The sequence below is a fragment of the Paramisgurnus dabryanus genome, chromosome 9 (genome assembly GCF_030506205.2).
Source record: "Paramisgurnus dabryanus chromosome 9, PD_genome_1.1, whole genome shotgun sequence".
Lineage (NCBI taxonomy): Eukaryota > Metazoa > Chordata > Actinopteri > Cypriniformes > Cobitidae > Paramisgurnus > Paramisgurnus dabryanus.
The window spans coordinates 33,962,329-33,985,473 of NC_133345.1; the positions used below are offsets into that span (position 1 = coordinate 33,962,329).

The 23,145-nt window shown below is 36.3% G+C and overlaps 1 protein-coding gene across 1 annotated transcript in view; it reads right to left on the minus strand.

The window, feature by feature from the left end:
• Positions 1–23,145, minus strand: part of serpini1 (serpin peptidase inhibitor, clade I (neuroserpin), member 1) — a 38,769-nt gene that overhangs the window by 13,592 nt on the left and 2,032 nt on the right. Inside the window, exons 2-3 of the mRNA XM_065257864.2 lie at positions 11,680–11,942; positions 8,551–8,781 (exon numbers count right to left, since the gene is read on the minus strand). Coding sequence (XP_065113936.1) covers positions 8,551–8,781; positions 11,680–11,932 — 484 coding nt within the window. The 5' untranslated portion in view covers positions 11,933–11,942. The remainder of the gene's footprint in view (positions 1–8,550; positions 8,782–11,679; positions 11,943–23,145) is intronic.

Sequence of the window (23,145 nt, forward strand, 5' to 3'; positions counted from 1 at the left end):
TATCAGATTGGCCTGATACGGTGTGAGTGACACATTAAGGTGGTATACTGTCACTCTGAAGTGAAATTATTTTGTGCAAACAGGTAGTTTCCTTTAAACAGGTATTTGTTCTTATAGAAATAAACATGTATTTAGGTTATTTTGGAGAGCTATAATTTACAAACTCCATATCAGATTGGCCTGATACAGTGTAAGTGACACCTTCAGATGGTTTACTGTCACTCTGAGGTAAAATCATTCTGTGCAAACAAGTAGTTTCCTTTAAACAGGTATTTGTTTTTATAGAAATAAACATGTATTTAGGTTATTTTGGAGAGCTATATTTTACAAACTCCATATCAGATTGGCCTGATACAGTGTAAGTGACACCTTCAGATGGTATACTGTCACTCTGGGGTAAAATCATTCTGTGCAAACAGGTAGTTTCCTTTAAACAGGCATTTGTTCTAATAGAAATAAACATGTATTTAGGTTGTTTTGGAGAGCTATATTTTACAAACTCCATATCAGATTGGCCTGATATGGTGTAAGTGACACCCTCAGATGGTATACTGTCACTCTGGGGTAAAATCATTCTGTGCAAACAGGTAGTTTCCTTTAAGCACCTATTTGATCTTATAAAAATAAACGTGTATTTGGGTTATTTTGGAGAACTGTATTTTACAAACTCCATATCAGATTGGCCTGATACAATGTGAGTGACACATTGAGGTGGTATACTGTCACTCTGAGGTAAAATCATTCTGTGCAAACAGGTAGTTTCCTTTAAGCACCTATTTTATCTTATAGAAACAATCAAGTATTTATGATATTTTGGAGAGCTGTAATTTATAAACTCCATATCAGATTGGCCTGATATTTTGTGAGTGACACCTTGAGGTGGTATACTGTCACTCTGAGGTGAAATTATTCTGTGCAAACAGGTAGTTTCCTTTAAACAGGTATTTGTTCTTATAGAAATAAACATGTATTTAGGTTATTTTGGAGAGCTGTATTTTACAAACTCCATATCAGATTGGCCTGATATTTTGTGAGTGACACCTTGAGGTGGTATACTGTCACTCTGAAGTGAAATTATTCTGTGCAAACAGGTAGTTTCCTTTAAACAGGCATTTGTTCTTATAGAAATAAACATGTATTTAGGTTATTTTGGAGAGCTATATTTTACAAACTCCTTATCAGATTGGCCTGATACGGTGTGAGTGACACATTGAGTTGGTATACTGTCACTCTGAAGTGAAATTATTTTGTGCAAACAGGTAGTTTACTTTAAACATCTATTTGATTTTATAGAAATAAACATGTATTTAGGTTATTTTGGAGAGCTATATTTTACAAACTCCATATCAGATTGGCCTGATACCGTGTAAGTGACACCCTCAGATGGTATACTGTCACTCTGGGGTAAAATCATTCTGTGCAAACAGGTAGTTTCCTTTAAGCACCTATTTGATCTTATAAAAATAAACGTGTATTTGGGTTATTTTGGAGAACTGTATTTTACAAACTCCATATCAGATTGGCCTGATATGTTGTGAGTGACACATTGAGGTGGTATACTGTCACTCTGAGGTAAAATCATTCTGTGCAAACAGGTAGTTTCCTTTAAGCACCTTTTTTATCTTATAGAAACAATCAAGTATTTATGATATTTTGGAGAGCTGTAATTTATAAACTCCATATCAGATTGGCCTGATATTTTGTGAGTGACACCTTGAGGTGGTATACTGTCACTCTGAAGTGAAATTATTCTGTGCAAACAGGTAGTTTCCTTTAAACAGGTATTTGTTCTTATAGAAATAAACATGTATTTAGGTTATTTTGGAGAGCTGTATTTTACAAACTCCATATCAGATTGGCCTGATACGGTGTGAGTGACACATTGAGTTGGTATACTGTCACTCTGAAGTGAAATTATTTTGTGCAAACAGGTAGTTTCCTTTAAACATCTATTTGATTTTATAGAAATAAACATGTATTTAGGTTATTTTGGAGAGCTATATTTTACAAACTCCATATCAGATTGGCCTGATACGGTGTAAGTGACACCCTCCGATGGTATACTGTCACTCTGGGGTAAAATCATTCTGTGCAAACAGGTAGTTTCCTTTAAGCACCTATTTGATCTTATAAAAATAAACGTGTATTTGGGTTATTTTGGAGAGCTATATTTTACAAACTCCATATCAGATTGGCCTGATACGGTGTAAGTGACACCCTCCGATGGTATACTGTCACTCTGAGGTAAAATCATTCTGTGCAAACAGGTAGTTTCCTTTAAGCACCTATTTGATCTTATAAAAATAAACGTGTATTTGGGTTATTTTGGAGAGCTATATTTTACAAAGTGCATATCAGATTGGCCTGATACGGTGTAAGTGACACCCTCAGATGGTATACTGTCACTCTGGGGTAAAATCATTCTGTGCAAACAGGTAGTTTCCTTTAAGCACCTATTTGATCTTATAAAAATAAACGTGTATTTGGGTTATTTTGGAGAGCTATATTTTACAAACTCCATATCAGATTGGCCTGATACGCTGTAAGTGACATCCTCGGATGGTATACTGTCACTCTGAGGTAAAATCATTCTGTGCAAACAGGTAGTTTTCTTTTAATATCTAACTAAATGTATAGAAAATACAGAGTGTATAGGACATCTTAGAGGTCTCTATTTTAAAAACAGCATATCAGACTGTGATGATACTGCATGAGTGACAACCTGAGATGGTGTACCATCTTTCAGAGATGGAATGATTCTTTGGAAACAGGTAGTTCCTTTAACATCTAACTAAATATATAAAAATACAGCATGTGTTGGATATTTTAGAACCTTCTCATTTAAATACCCTATCAACTATATAGCAATGCTCTGTCAATCCCCTGAAAAACCCAGCAACTAGTAACACTAACAGCCACCCATAATGCTGTAGCAACTACCTATCATTCACTCACTGACTCTCTATTATACGCATAACAGTTCTGTGTTAACTACCCTGAACAGCCTAGCAATTTTATAAACCACCTAAAATACCCTAGCAAAGGTCAACTTCGCAATCACCAAGAAAATATAACAATATCCTAGCAACCAATTTAAATACCGTAGCCTAGCAACAGCCCAGCAATCACATAGAATGTCACAGCAACAGCCTAACAACCACCCTTAATATGCTAGCAACTTCATAGTCATCCACCATAATATCTCAACAGAAGAGAAACAACCTAGAAACCACCCATAATACCCTAGCAATGACTTAAAACAGACACAGAATGCAACAGAAACAGCCTAGCAACCAAACAGAATGCAACAGAAACAGCCTAGCATCCACCCATATACCCTAGCAACAGTCTAGCAATCACATAGAAAACCAAAGATATACCCTAGCAACCACTTTAAAAGCCCTAGCAATAGCATAGCAAGCAACCAGAATGCAACAAAAACAACCTAGCAACCACGCATAAAACCCTAGTAACAGCCTAGCAACCACACAGAATGCAAGATAAACAGCCTAGCAGCCACCAATAATACCCTAGCAACGATTTAAACAGACACAGAATGCAAGAGAAACAGACTAGCAACCACCCATATACCCTAGCAACAGTCTAGCAATTGCATACAAAACCAAAGCTATACCCTAGCAACCACTTAAAAAGCCCTAGCAATACCATAGCAAGTAACCAGAATGCAACAAAAACAACCTAGCAACAACGCATACAACCCTAGTATCAGCCTAGCAACCACACAGAATGCAACAGAATCAGCCTAGCAACCAAACAGAATGCAACAGAAACAGCCTAGCATCCAAACAGAATGCAACAGAAACAGCCTAGCAACCACTTATAGAACCCTAGCAACCACACAGAATGCAAGAGAAACAGCCTAGCAACCACCCATAATACCCTAGCAATTACTTAAAACAGACACATAATGCAACAGAAACAGCCTAGCAACCATTTATAGAACCCTAGCAACCACACAGAATGCAAGAGAAACAGCCTGGCAACCACCCATAATACCCTAGCAATTACTTAAAGGAACACGCCCATATTTTGGGAATTTAGCTTATTCACCGTATCCCCCAGAGTTAGATAAGTCCATACATACCTTTCTCATATCCGTGCGTGCTGTAACTCTGTCTGACGCAGCCCCCGCTAGCTTAGCTTAGCACAAAGACTGGAAGTGAATGGCTTCAGCTAGCAAACTGCTCCCAATAAGTGACAAAATAAAAATCGAAACATTTCCTATTTATGTGTTGTGATTTGTATAGTCACATTGTGTACAAATAACAAGGTCATATGAGACAGAGCCATCTTTCAAAAGTAAACATACTGGGAACTATATTCTCAGAAGGTGAAGCTCTGCTACTTAGGCGGAGTGATTGGCTTGCAGCACCCAAGAAGCCCCCTGGTGATGAGCAGAGAGTTCGATCAAATCAAGTAGCAGTGCTTTGCCTTCTGAGAATATAGTTCATGTTATTTTGTCACTTATTGGGAGCAGTATGCTAGCTGAAGCCATTCACTTCCAGTCTTTGTGCTAAGCTAAGCTAGCGGGGGGTGCGTAAGACAGAGTTACAGCATGCACGGAGATGAGAAAGGTATGTATGGACTTATCTAACTCTGGGGGATACGGTGAATAAGCTAAATTCCCAAAATGTGGGCGTGTTCCTTTAAAACAGACACATAATGCAACATAAACAGCCAAACAACCAAACATAATGCAACAGAAACAGCCTAGCAACCACTTATAGAACCCTAGCAACCACACAGAATGCAAGAGAAACAGCCTAGCAACCACCCATAATACCCTAGCAATTACTTAAAACAGACACATAATGCAACATAAACAGCCTAACAACCAAACAGAATGCAACAGAAACAGCCTAGCAACCACTTATAGAACCCTAGCAACCACACAGAATGCAAGAGAAACAGCCTAGCAACCACCCATAATACCCTATCAATTAGGGCTGTCACTTTTTATTCGATATTCGAATATACATTCGAACATGACGTGAAATATCCGTATTCGAACTATAAATAAACCATCCGTTTTTTCAAATGCCATGTGTAGCGCATTTTTTACAGTAACACCTCGAAGGAGGCTGAGAGTGAGACCGACGACTGCAACTGTGCGCAAGAGAGGGACTAAAATGAACCTCATGTGCATGTCAAGATAGAATTATAGTTTGTATATAAAATGACATATTGTTTATAGTGTTAAATATTATAGCAGAATACCTTGTGTTAATACGTTCGCATTATGAAATTAGCATGTATGAAGATAATTTCATCATTTTTACAACGCAATGTAAACTTTATATTAAACAACAACAGCATTTGTCTTGTAAACGGATTTTAAATGATCATGTGCTGACTGTCGCGCGTCACATAGACGACAGAGTCAAGTGAGATCTGATTAACTCATCTATAAGTTTAATTTCATCTCAAGTATCAAAGGGTTTGTGCTCTCTATAATTGAAAACGGGCAAGCAAACAGCACGCGCAGGGTTAATGTACTTGTGAATGATGGCTCACAAACGCGTGGGATAGGCTTTGTATAAGTGTGCTTGTTGTCAATGACAGTTCTGGTCACAAACACGCTCAAGCGTGGGATATGTGTGCTTGTCAATGATGGGCATTAAATCCGCGAAATTCCGCGGAGTTTTCTGCCGAAATCTGTGGGCGCGAATTCCGTTTGCGTCTGCATATACCCCTGCTCCTATTTAAGTTGTCACGTTATTGTTTGTAACTGTTCTGAATCATTTTTTTTTATATAAGTTTGTTATTCATAAGTTGATAACCTGCTGTTTCAAACATTAACGTTAAGTAAAAAGTAATCCAGACAACCCTGTGTATGACTGTCACTGTTAATAATTTTGTGATTGAATCTCCATTACGGTGGGTTTTTGATGCGCGTGGGGGGCGGCGCCTAGATATTCGAATATATTCGGATACATTGCATGATATTCGAAATCCGTTCGAATTAGATTTTTCTCAAAAGTGACAGCCCTACTATCAATTACTTAAAACAGACACATAATGCAACATAAACAGCCTAACAACCAAACAGAATGCAACAGAAACAGCCTAGCAACCACTTATAGAACCCTAGCAACCACACAGAATGCAAGAGAAACAGCCTAGCAACCAACCATAATACCCTAGCAATGCCTTATAACAGACACATAATGCAACAGAAATATCAGCAGATTTAGTGAGAAACTTTTATTTTGAAATCATTCCTCTCGTGCATTTACCGTAATGTCTCATTTATGTGCACACAGAAAAAAAACGGGGGGCTAGTTTGACCGTCTTTTTCGGAGTGGCGGCTGGCTTGACTGCAGTTGCAGCGGAATTCAAGCTGCGCTGCAAGAACGAGAGGCTGATGACATCAAAGTACCGCGAGGGTAAGGCGGAAGAGATTGCTTTCACACCGCTCTCGCGGCACGTTGATGTCATCCGCATGTCGGTTCCTGTGTTATAGTATGAAGTCGAACACACGTGTAAACTATCCATATTAGTGATGTACCAATGTTCAGATATGTTCTACTGAAAAAAATTAAGATTATCTTTAATGAGCATCATTATAGCCTGTTGATTTCTTGTGTTTTGTCTGAATGCTAGGGTATGGCAACTGCCATACCCTGCCATACGCAAACGCCGCCCCTGCTATGAATCGTCATGTATACACAAAAGGCTAATATTTTAACTTAAAAAAAAATGTTGGCTTGTAAATAGTTTGACATCGGTATTAGCCGAATAATTACGTTGCTAATGCTAATCATTACTAGGCTTATTTCTCTTTAAGTTACCTGTTGTTGTCCTCTTGAAAATAAATCTGTAAGTTTGGCACATTTGGCAGCATCATCCTCTAATGGATTTTTTCTTCAACCTGATTTTTACGCCCTCCTCCTCTTAGACGCGTATTGTTACGGTAGGGCCGGCCCAGCCTACCGGAGAAAAGTTTTCCTGGACGCGCTATGGACCGAACCAACTCTATGGGAGGGGAAAACTCCCTCACATGGTACAACCCATGCAGAGGCTGCGCGCTGCAGTGTTAATGCGAAACGTGTGAAGTGTCATTTAAGAGAAGATAGACTCAAATGTAAAAAAAAAAAAAAAAAACACTCGACCGGCCCAAAAGTGAAGCGGCCCACCGGGAATTCTCCCGGTTCTCCTGATTACCCCCTCCGGGCCTGCTGAAGGGTGTGAATATAATATAATATAAAAGATCAGAACTAAAATTTTGATGGAAAAATCATACAGAAAACAGATTTTGACACAAATCAATGTAACAAAACATAACGTTTACCTGTAGCTCAACTAGCATTGCATTAGCAGAACAAAAGGTCATGGGTTTGATTTCACATTTATTTAAATCTTTGACACAACAATTTCAAGATTATGGGTTTCATTCTTTACAAAAAATGTGATTAGCCATTTGATATCCCATAAGGCCAAAATAAATTTCTGTGGCCTAAAATATATTTTAAATATACGCTAAATACATTTTGCCTAATTAAATATATTTTTACATTTTAGTTTTAACCTTCATATATTAACATATTTCTAATTTTACAATCCATACGGCAAAACAAACAAACAAAAAAATTCCTAAGCAAAATAAAAAAAATGTACAGTCTATTTTTGCTATTGGAAATATATTTAATTTTATAAACCTGTTAAATTTACAGGTTTATAACACACAAAATTTTTCTTCCAATGCAATGTGAATATAAAGGCTTTAAAATACATTTCAAAATGTACAAAATTGTCAAAATATATTGATATAAAGGGTGAAAAATATTTTTTTGTAAATATATTTCAGCACATTTTTTGTATATTTCGAAAGATATTTAAAATTTTAATCGCGATTAATCGCATACAAAATAAAAGTTTGTTTTTGCAAAATATATGTCTGTGCAATGTGTTTAATTATTTTGTATATATAAATACACACACATGCATGTATTTGAGAAACATTTACATGTTTGTTTGTGTGTGTGTGTGTGTGTGTGTGTATACATATACATATATACATATATATATATATATATATATATATATATATATATATATATATAAAGAATACATAAATAAATTTTTTCTTTAATACATATGTGTATTTATATATGCATATAATAATTACACACAATACACACACAAATATATTATGCAAACAAACTTTTATTTTGTATACAATTAATCGCGATAAATTATTTGACAGCCCTAATTTAAAAATATTTTTTCGCCTCAGATTCCTCAGTTTTTTAAGTGTTTTGGGCCATTTCTTCCCTTTATTATTAGATAGACAATATGATATGAGAGGACAGGAAAGTGTAGGGTGGAGAGAGAGGTACGAGATCTGCAAAGGACCTCGAGTCAGGATTCGGACTCGAGTCATCAAAAGTGCGTCTGCACCAAATGTCGGAGCACTGCCCCTACACAATCGGCTCTGACAGCTTCCTCAGTTTGAATAAAAATACATGGCTCCTTAAGTCATTTAATGTTTTTAGTTGGAGAGGGATGACTGACTGTGTGCTGACTTACTTTCTGTGTGGTTTTGGACCCATGAGTTAATGTGTTCAGCCACAGCTGCTGATGCTGTAAAGTCCACTGTGTCCACCTCCGCTCTGAAGTATTTCTTCATGAGTTGTAGGAAATCTTCACTGAAGTGAACGCCCGTCTGCAGAAAGAGAGAATTGGCCAGCCGCACGACATACTGCTCTTCATCTGCAGACAGGGCCTGGGTCAGGTTACTCAGCAGCGAAAACTCCTCATCTAAAGCAGGTGTGTAAAACAATGCTTTAGTCATTAGCAATTCTTTATATATTTATATTTATGCATTTGGCAGACACTTTTATTCAAACCATAACAGTGCATTAAAGGTATACAGTGTAGGTTTATTGAATTAAAAGTGAGGATGTTTCATATCTGTTGCGTTCCTGTAGCTCAAATAGTAGTAATGCAAAACGTCATGGGTTCGATCAACATAAAACACACATACTAATAAAACAATTGAACTGAATTTGCTGTACATGTCTTTGGATAAATAAGCCTTCCAAATGCAAAACTGTAGCTCAACAGAAAGTCATGGGTTTGAATCCCAAGTAACACACATGATAAAATGTATGGCTTAAATGCACTGCAAGTCACTTTTGATAAATGTACTGTATCTGCCAAATGCATAAACATAATCTTTCAAATATTTTTCTTTAAGTCAGATATTGTAATGCTATGATGTTTTTGTGTTTGTTTGGTTTAATCCTTTAAAAAGACTTTTAAAAAGAAATGTTTGCATTTCTTATCTCCTTATGTCGCTAGTTAATACACTTAAAAAAATTCAACACATCCCATCAATTTTTAAATATCGGCCTCTACCAAATGGTTGATATGTCACTTAAAGGAATTCATACACATACTATGGAAATCAGAAAATATGAACTATAATACTTATTTTTTAAGTTTTTTTTATATTAAATCATCTTTATTTTTTAAGTTAAAATATTAAAATATTAAAATATTTCAGGTTTTCATTTTAACACAGGAAATTAAATGTTTCTTGTTTTTTAACAATAACAATAACTAAAAGTAACAAAAATAAAGACATTACATTCTTTCTGCATTCAAAACCTAAAATAAAATAAGGCAAAAGATAGTAATGCAATGGCATTTTAGTTTAATTTATGATTTAAGAAACGCACTGCCAAGTGTGGTAGTGCAAAATAATTTTTTCCCTTTTTTTGATAAATGAACATTTCTTTGTAAACCAGCAATGTTGTGTAGAGTAAGCCAACATTAGAAACAATCCTTCAAACAATTAAAAAAATCATTTAAGAAGTAATTTTTATTAATTAATCAGTAATTATGATTTCCATACATTAATTATATGAATTATTTATATTTATTTTAAAAAATATCCAGAAGTGGCAAAAAATACATTATCTCAAATTAACTCAATATAATCAATAAGAAATAACAATAGCTGTGTCATATTCATAGCTGTGAATGATCAGATATTTATATTTCTCTACAAATATTTGACATTACCTTAGCTTTTCTACATTTACCATAAAGTGACAATCAACCGTTTGGTTGAGCATGTTTTTGAAAAATTATTAAAAAGATACAAAAGTTTTTTTTTTGGTACCAAGTAACAATTTTGTAAAGTTAGGGCTCTTACAGTGTAATATGTCAAAAAAAAAAAAAAATTCAACAAGAACAGTTTACATGGCAGGCAGTGGCGGCGTTTCACGAAAACCTAGGGTATGGCAAAAATTCTTCGTACAAGAAGGCCATTCAAATAACGAATCTATGAAACCACATTATATCCATATGTGTACATACTCCACCAACCTGTATCATACAATGATTGCACGGATGTACACTTACTGACAACAATACGGAAGCAATACAAATGAAAAACAAAAATAGAAATCATGGTTGTTTAAAATGCTTTTCAAATGTTGTCATTCTTAAGTGCAACTCCAGCAACAGATAAACTAAAACAAGAAAACATACTGTAACATCCCTTCACAAATCTTGTCATGAAAGACGCCAATAAACACTTATTACACAATAAAGACTTTTAATGATGTGATATAGAGCACACGTAGTTAACCCAGCAAGCTAACCAACTAAGACTAAAACACTAAGTAAAACTCTTAGTAAAACAAGGCTAAATGCAAAAACAAGTCTTACCTTTTGAGGTCGTGCAGTTTTTATTCCACAAGTCGCCATATTCAAAAACGCGCGCAAATAAATAATTAATACAATTCACTTCGACTGCGCTAAAATTTCCCAGTGTAAGAGAACATGTTTATTTATCCACAGAGAACAAATCATTTTACTTCTGGAACAATGTATGCAATATGCATTGCGCGAGTGTGGGGGAGAACCGTGAATATGTTTGAATGTTAAAACAAAAAAAGGAGTTTACTTGCGAAAATAAAGATGATAACAACAGCGGTCATCATGAAACCTCCTGCACAATTCAAGCTGCGCTGCAAGAACGACAGGTTTATGACATCAAAGTACCGCGAGAGTGAGGCGGGAAATCATCGGAAGAGTTTGCTTTCAAACCGCTCTCGCGGCACGTTGATGTCATCCACATGTCGGTTCATGTATTATAGCATGAAGTCGAGCACACGCATAAATTATCCATATTAGTGATGTAGCAATGTTCAGATACAGTATGTTCTACTGAAAATATTTAACATTATTTTTAATGAGCTTCATTATAGCCTGTTGATTTCTGGTGTTTTGTCTGAATGCTAGGGTATGGCAACTGCCATACCCTGCCATACGCAAACGCCGCCCCTGATGGCAGGAGTGATTTCTTACTCTCTGGCATCCGTCTAAGAAGATGTGTTGTGACAAGTGCTGTTGATTGACACTCTGACATCTAGTGGATTGTTTTGGCACAACATATCTCAACCAAAGAGTAGAGATGACTCAATCAGCGTGAGTTATGTACTCCTTTCAGTAAAATATAGGGTCTCAAAATGTGCTCAACCATTTGGTCGAGCAGGCAGTTAAAGAAGGGTTTATTGAAATCATGCTAAAAATTTACAGAAACTTAACATGGCTCTTAATTTTCTGTTTAGAAGCTATAAAAGTAACAATAAGTATGGCACTATACAAATACATGTGAATTTAACTGACGTTTGTTGTTTGTACCATCTCTGAAATTACTGTAGCCCAAAGCCTGTCTGATCTCCTCTAAAGAAGATCCCCGGGCACCCAGCTCCACCATGCCCAGAGCCAAAGCCACACTCAGAGGAGAAAAGATGATGTTCTCCTCAACCCCCTGGATCTGAAGCTGGTGGTACAATCTGACCGAGAACTCAGCCGTCACATCCTCAGGAGCGTCGGCCGCCTGGCAACCACATCCCCTTAGCAACATGAGTGGCAAGAGTCCGAACAGCAGCATGGCAAACGTGCTGATGAGAGGAGGGAGAAAATCTGTGAGTCAGTGCAAGAGGAAAATGGTAAATATAACTCTGTGGATGACAAGCAGACCACTCTATTAACTTTAACATTCACATTGCAAAGCCTACACAGTCCACCCAAACTATTGATGAAAATCAAGCTGTTAAAAGAAGAGAATCAGTAGGTAATACTTTCAAATTTAAAGATGCATCACAATCAAAATCATTTTGGTCGTGTTAAACTTAATTACAGTATTAAGACAACTTTACGAACATTATAACTTGATACTGCTAAAGGTGTAGATTATAACATCCCTAAATATCTGCACTGAGGCCATATTGGTTAGAAAATATCTCCATAGATCAATGGTAGGGATTTCAGGGAACACACATACAGTACTAATGAAATGTATAGCTTGCATGTACTGTAAGTCACTTTGGATAAAGTGTCTACCAAACACCTCAATGTCTATGGGTCTCAACATGGTTTATCATTAGTGATCCAGGAAGCCTTTATTAATCTAACTGCAAAATGAGTAATAAGTCTGAATCTGGTCTCTGCACAGCACGCTTACTGCATTGGGTTAAAATGGGACAAACCCAGCAGTTGGGTTAAATTAACCCAGAATATGTTTATATTTGAGCAAACAATGAGTTAAAATAACCCAGCATAGGTTAAATTACAACCCACCTAGTTGGGTTCCACCCTTGGTGCATGCACACACATAATGCACGTCCACATGCACACAAACTCACTCACATATGCATGGATGTAACTCTACCTTCATTCTTACATGCAACAGTCTCTATGCTTTAGTTGTTGCCTGGCAACAGTGTTATCCATACAAACAATGCAGAAGAAAATCTGGCCTTGTGCCAGTGTGTGTGTGTGTGTGAGAGAGAGATAAATTTGTATGTAAAAGTGTGTTGCATGAGGTCATTGTATGTTAAAGCATGTTATGTGTTGTTCACTGTGTGCTTTCAATTTGATAAAAAATAATATTCAAGTAAAAAAAGTCTCAGTGGGGTTGATGCTAGGTGGTTAAATAAATAAAAAACCTTAAAAATAAAGGTACCAAAAAATGGCTTTTGTCAGGATGTGTCGTTCCATAAAGAACCGTTATCATTTAGAGAACCTTGCTGTTGAACAAAAGTTTTTGTACTAAAAAAAATTAGGGGGGAAAATGGTCCCTTTAAGAAGATTTCACTTAAAAATTCTTCTTCTAATGCATTGCTAAAAAAAAAACCTTTTGGAAACTAGAGGTCGGCTGATTGTGGATTATACCGATAACTACCTTGATTCCTACTTGCCGATAACCGTTTAATTGATAGTTTTTAAAATGGATACTGGATAAAAACACAAACATAACACTCAAAGTGAAACAGTGCTGAAATGTATTACAAAAGAAATAAAACAACAGTACTGAACTATGAAACTGTGCTAAATAAAAAAAATAAATGTACAAATAAAAATATATTCATTATATTAATTCAATTTTATTTATATAGCGCTTTTCACAATTGTTAAATTGTTTCAAAGCAGCTTTAAATTAATAGAAGCAGGAGAAAACACAGAAAATCAGTGGACAACATAAACAGCAGAACACAGCGGTTAAGATTAACCGTACTAGTGAGCGTAGTAATAATGTAACCTATAGAGGAGGGTGCTAAGTTAAGCCAAAGTCAGCTGACTCCCCAGGGGTTGAAAAAGGAGAAAAAAAAACGGCCTTTTTTAGGCAGGAGCAGTGATGCACGGGTTAATGTATAAACAACCCACACCCGACCAACGTTTTCAAATAACCAACCTGCACCTCGGACCGGAAAAAAAAATATTAAAATAAATTTTGGACCCGATCCGCTCCCTGGCCTGCATTTTTTTAAAGTAGCAATTGTTTAAATAGTTAATTGGCATCTTTTTTTTCTATGACCCGACCGACTGTGACCCGAATATCATTAAAAGTATTTGACCGCAGGCACCCGCTCATTTCGGATCAACCCGCGTATCACTGGTCAGCAGGGGAAAAAATCCCAGGAGGGAAAAAAACCCTTGACAAAATCCCAGACATAGAGGATAAACTATACATTAGATACTTTTTATAAAATTTTATGGGAAGTAAAACATTTAAAAATATATATAATACACAGGGGCAGCCGATGGTCGTTGGTCAGACATCGGCTGGGCATCAAGTTGAAGGAAGGCCAGTAGATCAGTATAATTATAAATATTGAAGTAAATACTTTTGTGAAATACTCCCACTTGTAAAATTGAAATGACATAAATGTCTATTATATGTGTAGTCTTGTACTTTATATGCTTCTGTTTAAACATTTAATGATTATCTAATCAAAATAACAAAATATGTATTGCAGTGATGATAAAAAAGAACTGAATTCAGATTTTGAGCTGGATGTGTGCATATAGTTCAATTTCTCTCATTAACTTAAAATATGGATAAAAGTAACCAGCTGGATATAAACTAATGCAAATGAATGGTAATATTCATGACATGACATTTGGGTTGGATTTATCTGTGTGTATTAACTGTTTGAGGTACTACCAATATTATCATTGTGTCAGCCTTGACGACAAACTTAGGTTCCTCCTGTTGTTTCTCTGCTAATGCAGCATCTATTCAGCAAATTAATTACTTTATAATGATATAAAGCAACATACGTACTCGGAAAAACTATTGGCATGGTTTTTTTCCTGATAGCCGATTGTTCCACCAACAAACTATCGGTGCCGATTAATCTGCAAAACCGATTAATCGATCTACCACTATTGGAAACCTTTTATTATAAAGAGTAAGTGGTTGCCACAGTGTTTTGCTGCTGTGTGGTTGCTAGGGTGTTTTGAAAGGTTGCTAGGATTTTCTCTGGATTTGTAATTGACTTCCTCAACTCCATCTAATCCTCATCATATTCAGATTCTAAAAATGTTCTTGGTAACCATTTTCTTATCTATCTGATGCAAATTTAATAAAAAAGGTTTAAAGCATGCCAGTCACTGATATCAAATCTTTCGAATCTGTGTTGCTCCTGCAGCTCAACTTGTAAAACTTTGCATTAGCAGTGCAAAAAGTCATTGGTGGAATAACATAGCACATAATAACTTAAAGTGTATTGAATGCACTGTAAGTCACTTTGGATAAAAGCATGTGCCAAATACATAAATGTAAATGTGCCACACAACAAACAACCACTTCAAAAATCCACAGTGCAAGTCATAAAAGATTCATCTGTTCTCAGTTCTTTAACTTTCTTTTCATGACCTAAGCCCTTCAAGAAACCGCAGCTGGGTACCGACTCACACGCACAGACACTCGGCCCGTGTAACCGGACCTGACCCCGATGAACGAGATCTGGCCTGAAAAACAGATGAGAGATTGTGATGCAAAGGAAAAGTGGAGGGATACGCCTGAAACACCATTAGACCCGCCTGACCTCTCACTCACCTGTGCTGGATTCTGCATAAAGGTCTGAAGGCCACCTGGGAGAAGTCAACAAGACCTTCAACCACCCTAATGCCTTTAACCAGTAAGGTATCAGGAACGATACACCCTGATTCAAGTCAATTTCTGGCTCTTGTGTGGGCTTTTCTCTCTCTAGTGATACAAAACATGTTTTTATTGTGTAAGGACATTATGGGTCAGTTTCCCACACAGGGTTTAGATTAATCCAGGACTAGGCCTTAGTTATATTAATACATTTAAATAGTTTTTACAAACATACCGTAAAAAATAAAATACTGGTGTTCATCTTAAGACAAAACAATGGCACTGATATATGCTTAGTTATGTCAGTGTAAGATGTTTTTAAATGGCAGCTTAAACACGCATTTTAGTCTGGGACAAAGATAAACACTGTCGTTAAACTGCCCCTAAAAGTGGTATATATTTCACATTAGGGGTTGAACGACTTCAAATTATTTAAAGTCGACTGTTATGACATCAAAGTTGAGTTGATGTTGACTAGTCGTTGATGTCAATTATACAAAACACAAGAGATGGGACTGCTTTGCAACATGCCACAATTTAGCAGAACATTAATACAGATGCTGATTACACTGTAAACAAAATCCGTAGAAATTACAATGTTATTGCAGCTGGGTGGCCGGTAATTTACCGTAGATTTAAATTTATGTTATTTACTGGCAAGAGTTTGTTCAAAGTTGAATACATTTTAAATATTAACAAGTTTTTATCTTTACAGAATAAAACTATACAATAACAGCCTCATGCAAAGCATTCTGGGAACCAGAATTCATCATCAAAATTTTTCTATTTTTTTGCTTCAGATTTTGTTTCCCAGAATGTTTTGATTGATGCTGTTTTTCTAGTTTTATTCTGTAAAGACAAAGACTTCTAAATGTTTAATGTTCATTTAACTTTGAACAAAATGTTGCCAGTAATAACATAAATTTAAATCTACGGTAAGTTACCGGCAACCCAGCTGCAAATTTCTACGGAATTTTTTTACAGTGTAGCTTATGTTGCAAATTAAATAAAAAAAATTATACAGCTCATATGTTGCAACTAAACGTAACAATGCAACAATAACTCCCGTTTTAGAGCATTTTTTTATCGATGCATGTCGGCATAACAATGCTAAAATTATACAGCTCCTATGTTGCAACTTAATGTTAACAATGCAACAATAAATCAAAAAAGTAGTATAGTGATCAATGCGACTAGTCGACTTCAGCCTTAAAGCGTCACGACATTGCATTAAGGTTGACTAGTCGACTAGTTGGTTTAAACCCTATTTCACATATGAAAGTGGTTGTCAGGATTGCTACAGTATGTGGTTGCTAAGGTGGTTGTCAGGATTGCTATGTGGTTGCTACAATGTTGTAAGTGGTTGTCGAGATTGCTATGTGGTTGCTATGGTGTTGTAAGTGGTTGTCGAGATTGCTATGTGGTTGCTGAGGTGATGTAAATGGATGTCAGAATTCCTATGTGGTTGCTGAGGTGTTGCAGGTGGTTGTCGGATTGCTATGTGGTTGCTATCGTGTTGTGGTTGTCAGGACTGCTATGTGGTTGCTACTGTGATGTAAATGGTTGTCAGAATTCCTATGTGGTTTCTGAGGTGTTGCAGGTGGTTGTCAGGACTGCTATGTGGTTGCTACGGTTTTGTAAGTGTAGGGTGGTCATTCGTGCCAGTTCTGCCAGACACGTCCTGAACATGTTTTCGGGTGCGTTCTCCGGAAATCGCGTTGATCGACCGCATACGTCATCGAGGTTCTCACATTTCAGTTAAAATACATTAGAAAATTAAGATTTATTTATTTTAAGACAAACAATCATTGTAGTTTCATTCTTACCTTGAAATGTAACGGTTGCTTTTCTGAAATTAAACCCGAAATATTAAACCTTGATGACGAATGCGGTCGACCAACGTGACTTCCGGAGAACGAACCCGAAAACATGTTCAGGACGTGTCCGGCGGAACTGGCACGAAGGCCACTCTATGTAAGTGGTTGTCAGGATTGCAATGTGGTTGTTAAGGTGTTGCAGATGGTTATCAGAATTGCTATGTGGTTGCTGAGGTGTTGCAGGTGTTTGTCAGGACTGCTATGTGGTTGCTACAGTGTTGTAAGTAGGGTTGTAACGGTATGAGATTTCCACGGTATGATAATCGCCTCAGAAACTATCACGGTTTTGCGGTTTGCCGGTATTAAACACATTATTATTATTTATTATTATTATTATTATTATTATTATCATCATCATTAGCTACAATGACCCTTAAATTAATAAAAAACAGATAGGGGTTTTCGGTGGAATATATGGTTTATTATATTAAACTTATTTGGAAAAAAATACACTTTCGAAAAAGTTTGATTCTTAATCTTTTTTTGATTCTTTTAATTTTATTCTTTAAAATAAAATTATAAAATACTCATTATAATTCTCTCAGAGCTGCTCTGGATATATTCATTTTTTTGCAGCCACTCTTCGTTCACATTTCTTGCAAACTGGATATCCATATTCAAGGACAACCCCGCGTTCATTTTTTGTATACCCAAAGTATTCCCATACTGTAGATTTTAAACTTTTTTTCTGGTGGAGGATAGAGGATAGAATTTGTAGTCTCTGACATTTTCTCTGCTGTACATAAACGAGTGGAGTCTAGGAGTCACGGCGAATGAAGTTGCATGTAGTAGCGCAGGTGAGATCTGCTTTATTTTTTCCCAAAACCGTGTAGAAGCACATGTTTACGGTATGATAATCGTAAAAGTTAATTTCAAGGTATACCGCCATACCGGTATACCGTTACAACCCTAGTTGTAAGTGGTTGTCAGGATTGCTATGTGGTTGCTGAGGTGTTGCAGGTGGTTGTCAGAATTACTATGTGGTTTAGGGCTGTCACTTTTTATTCGATATTCGAACATGCATTCGAACATGACGTAAAATATTCGTATTCGAACTATAAATAAACCATCCGGTTTTTAAAATTCCATGTGTGGCGCATTTTTTACAGTAACACCTTGTAATAGGAAGGAGGATGAGAGTGAGACCGACGACAGCAACTGTGCGCACGAGAGGGAATCAAATGGGACCAAAATGAACCTCATGTGCATGTCAAGATAAAATTATAGTTTGTATATAAAATGGCATATTGTTTATAGTGTTAAATGCTAGATATTCAAATATATTCGGATACATTGCATAATATTCGAAATCCGTTCAAATTTGATTTTTCTCAAAAGTGACAGCCCTAATGTGGTTGCTATGGCATTGTAAGTGGTTGTCAGAATTCCTGTGTGGTTGCTACGGTGTTTTAAGTGGTTATCAGAATTCCTTTGTGGTTGCTCTGGTGATGTAAATGGTTGTCAAAATTTCTATGTGGTTGCTAAGGTGTTGCAGGTGGTTGTCGGGATTGCTATGTGGTTGCTAAGGTGTTGTGGTTTGTGGCTAGGAGCTACATTTCCTTACAAGTCGTATCCTGCATATAACTGTGTATGTGACAAATAACAAATTGAACTGAATTGCTATGTGGTGTTGAAAGTGATAGTTAGGGTATTTATGGTTGTTACTGTAGGTGAATGTACATGCCATGCTAATAGAAATGATGGACCTAGTTAGCTAACAACACTTATGAGACCATGACAAACTGCAAATGTTTGTATCATCTCACAGTAAAAATCTAGAGGTGAACTCAGGGCAATGATTTTTCTTTTATTGCAGCCATACAGATTTTTTAAGCAGATCTGGCACACACACAGCGCAAAGGCAACACTAAAGTGCCATTTTTTCCTTCAGCAACATCAATCTGCTGTATTTTACTTAACTCTTCTCCACACGCACAGCAATCGCCCTTAATATGTCTTATCCACCTAACAGCCTTCAAACTGTACCTAACTTGCAAGTGCACATTCAAGACATTACTCAAAATGGGGGCAGCAGGGGTGTCTGTTTTTAGCCTTGCTGACTACTTGATAAACTCTTCATGAACATTTTGAGATAAAGCACAGAAAAAAGATGACTATTGGACAGTAAAATGCATTCATTATTTATTCCTCAATTTTTCATCATGAATGATGGAGGCATACCACAAGCAAACAAATGTACTGGGTTTCCATCAAACTCTCAAAGAAGCTCTTAATTTTCCCAAAACGATCATGCATGTACACACGCACGCCAACATTATTCATTCACATCCATCAGTTCTCTTGTTGCCTGACAGGATGGTCCAGAAAATGCAGGGCATGCTGTGTAAAATGTCAACTCTCTCTCCTCCTGTCTGCTGAAGTCTCCAGAGGACAGACCTGCTGGAGCAGAGCCTTCATGAAGGAGCTAGATTTGACTGCATGTGAAATGTCAAACAGGTTGAGGAATCGGATTGCATTCAAATGTTCTAGACAAAGTCTGCAGAAGCCTTTAAAAGCAACAGTTGTTGTGATAGAAAGCTTTTCGAGGGCTAGTTAAAGAGTTATAGAGCCAACAGCGCAGTGGTAAGGTAACTTCAAAGGAGACTGAAGAAGATGGTGGGTCAGATTTAATTAAAATCCTTTCCAAGCTCTGTTGACCGCAGTACCCAGCAGAATACTGCGGTACAGGACAGACACAACCTTTTTTATCAGATAAGAGAAAGAGATATCAATGAGATTTATGATTTTCTTTCTCATGCTGTGATGTGGACTCAGGTCAAATCTACATGACGACATGCCTTTAGTAGATGCGCAGATCGATCAGTGTATGACATGACTCAATAGCATTGCTTTGGATCACTCTTGCATGTTGTCATATCGGTCTGCAGAGCACTGCATGAAGTTATATTTACAATAGTAAATCAGAAACCATGAATAATGCAGACATGATACCACTGACATGCAATTTCATGAAGAGGGGTGACACACTTTTAACTCTTTACCCGCCATTGACGAATTATCTTGTCAATTAAGAGAAAATACTTGTATAAAAAACTTGTTTCTGATGAGGTTTTATGTTAATCTGTAATACCACAATTATCCACTAGATGGTGCACTTTCCCAATTTATAAAAAAACTGAAGCAAATTTTTTTAAAACTCTGTGTATGTTTTAATAATCGTTCTGAATCTGATCTCTAACAAAATTCCTTCACAAAAATGCAATTATTTCAGCCTTTTGATAAAAAATGTATTTTTATATTTAAGAGTTTATAAGCAGAGAAAAAATATAGATAGGATGAAATGTTTTTTCCCCCCGTTTTTTTTGTTTGTTTGTTTTTATATATTTTTAGAAAAAAATAGATTAGACAATATAAAAGACATTTAATGAAACATTTGTTCTCCACGTTCAAACATTTTTGAAAACATCTGAGATATTTTGTATACCTGTATACATGCATTATGTGATTTTTGGATATTTTAATGCAAAATCGGTAACACTTTACAATAAAGTTCATTAGTTAACATTAGTTAATGTATTAAATAACATGAACAAACCATGAGCAATAGGCAAGGCAAGGCAAGGCAAGTTTATTTGTATAGCACATTTCATACACAGAGGTCATTCAAAGTGCTTTACACAGAAATGAGAAAACAATATATAAAAAAGAAAATGTAAAAATAAGAGATACACGATAAAATCACAATAAAAACAAAGATATATGAGAATTTAAAATAACAATTAAAGAAGATAAATGTGATTTTAATAAAAACAGTTTAAAATGTTAAAAAGAATAAAACAGGAGTAAAAGTGACTTGAGTTAAAGATAATTCACTTCAAAATGAAAATAAAAGTATTAGTAATTGTTGAAATTAACATTAATAAATGCTGTATAAGTGCAGTTTCAAGTTTACTTTATTTATAAAACAACCTTGGTTGACCAAAGTGCTGTACAGGATATATCTAAGTCCATCTCCAAAAAAAAACAATCATCTTTTACAAGTTAGGTTCATTATTAGTTCATGTTAACCAATGTAGTAAAACTAATGTTAAAGGGACAGTTAGTAGGATTTACCCCCATCTAGTGGTGAAATTGTATTTTGCATTTAAACGAATAGTGCTCTCTAGCTGCACCTCGCTTTTCCAAATGCGTGTTGCAACTATGGTAGCCGTTATGTACTTACTTATTTGTTTTAGCTAGTTCACGTATTCTGAATGAAAACCCATTGTGGAAACACGTTGGTAGGCTTGTTGTTTTTGTCCCTCTCTGCTATTATAGTTTATCAATACAGCGGTAAAGTAAAGAGAAGAAATACTAAGCTTACAAATAAAAGTCAGATCAATGGCAGAGGACATATATAATTCAGATCAATGGCCGAGGACATATATATATATAAATAAAGACATTGATATTGATTAATAAAACACTTAAAATCCTACTTATTGTCCCTTTAACTTATGAACCTTAATGTAAAGTGTTACTGCAAAATCGTATATATTGTGCCTTGTATAAGCTCTGCGCCACATGTCTGGAGGCGTAGCTGCTACGCTCGCAGTACAGTCCAGTGGTCCTAATGTAAAATAAACAAATGTAAGATTTTTACAGATTTTATAAATATCATGTTCATTTTCGCAGTGGTCCTGTACCACTAGGTCACCACACCAATGCATCATTTAGCTATCATAGAGAGTTAACATCTGGCTGTTTCTAAGGCTCAGTGTAAGAGGCTTTAACCACAGTGTATGTGTTTGCGTGTGATGTTATCTCTGCCCGTCCGCACACAGCTGTCATACAGAATAGGCCACTGCTGGAAAATACACGGAGAAAAGGGATATAAATCGCTGCCACCAGTGAGATGTATCTTTCTGTATTATAGATGACACACGGCATCTTCTGTGCACTGCAGTCTAATCTAGCAGGAAACATATCTTACTTGCCAATGTATTTATGGTAAGGAGACTGTGTATCCTTTAGACAGCCAATCCCGTGGCCAAGTTAAAATCCTTCTTAGGTATTTTAATTGTTCCCAAGTTCAAAGGCAGTTTCTTTCTTTATGTGATACTCACGAGAGCAGACGTGACTCAATGTTGCAGGTGTCCTTCAAAAACGCCTCCACGCTTGAGTCTGTCGAACCCAATCATTCATGCGCTGTCAATGCTCAGCTTCAAAAGCTCTTTAGTTATTCACCTGTCCTTCAACAACCCTACAACATTTAGTGTTTCTATAGGCTTACGAGCTCCTGAGACAGCATCTTTAACATAGGCAATGTCAGCAGTTTTATTCATAAAACCATCTGAATATGGCTGTCAAAAGATTAGTCGACATGAAACGGAACTAGTGATTGTCTGATTTTCCCCGTGGTGACGTATATCCGGAGTGAAAAAATGCAGGGCTGGACTTGAATTCGTCCATCGAGAACTGATTGGATCATTGGATCAGTACTGGGGGTCCTTTCTCCTCCTCTCTACCCATTAAGGGGTCTTTGGCCTGAAAAACGTTGAAGACCCCTGATCTAGATAACACTAAATACTCTCTATGAACAACATCTGTAGAGTGCTGTTTGTTACAATACAAACTTTGTATGATAGGCTGTTATAAAAGTATTTTGTGTTATTGAAGAGTAAAAGTTTTATTGTGGATGAATCCAATTAAATGTTACAAAAGTAATTCATGTGAGAATATTTATCCCAGCGCTGTCTTGCCCCATCTGTTTCTATGTAGCTTCATCTAGCTGCAAATCTCATTTTTGAAGAAAAAATACTGTTTTCTCATAAATTGGATTCCCCATCACACAAATCCAGCGGGTAGTAAAGAAGCACACAGTGAACCCAATGCAGAGGA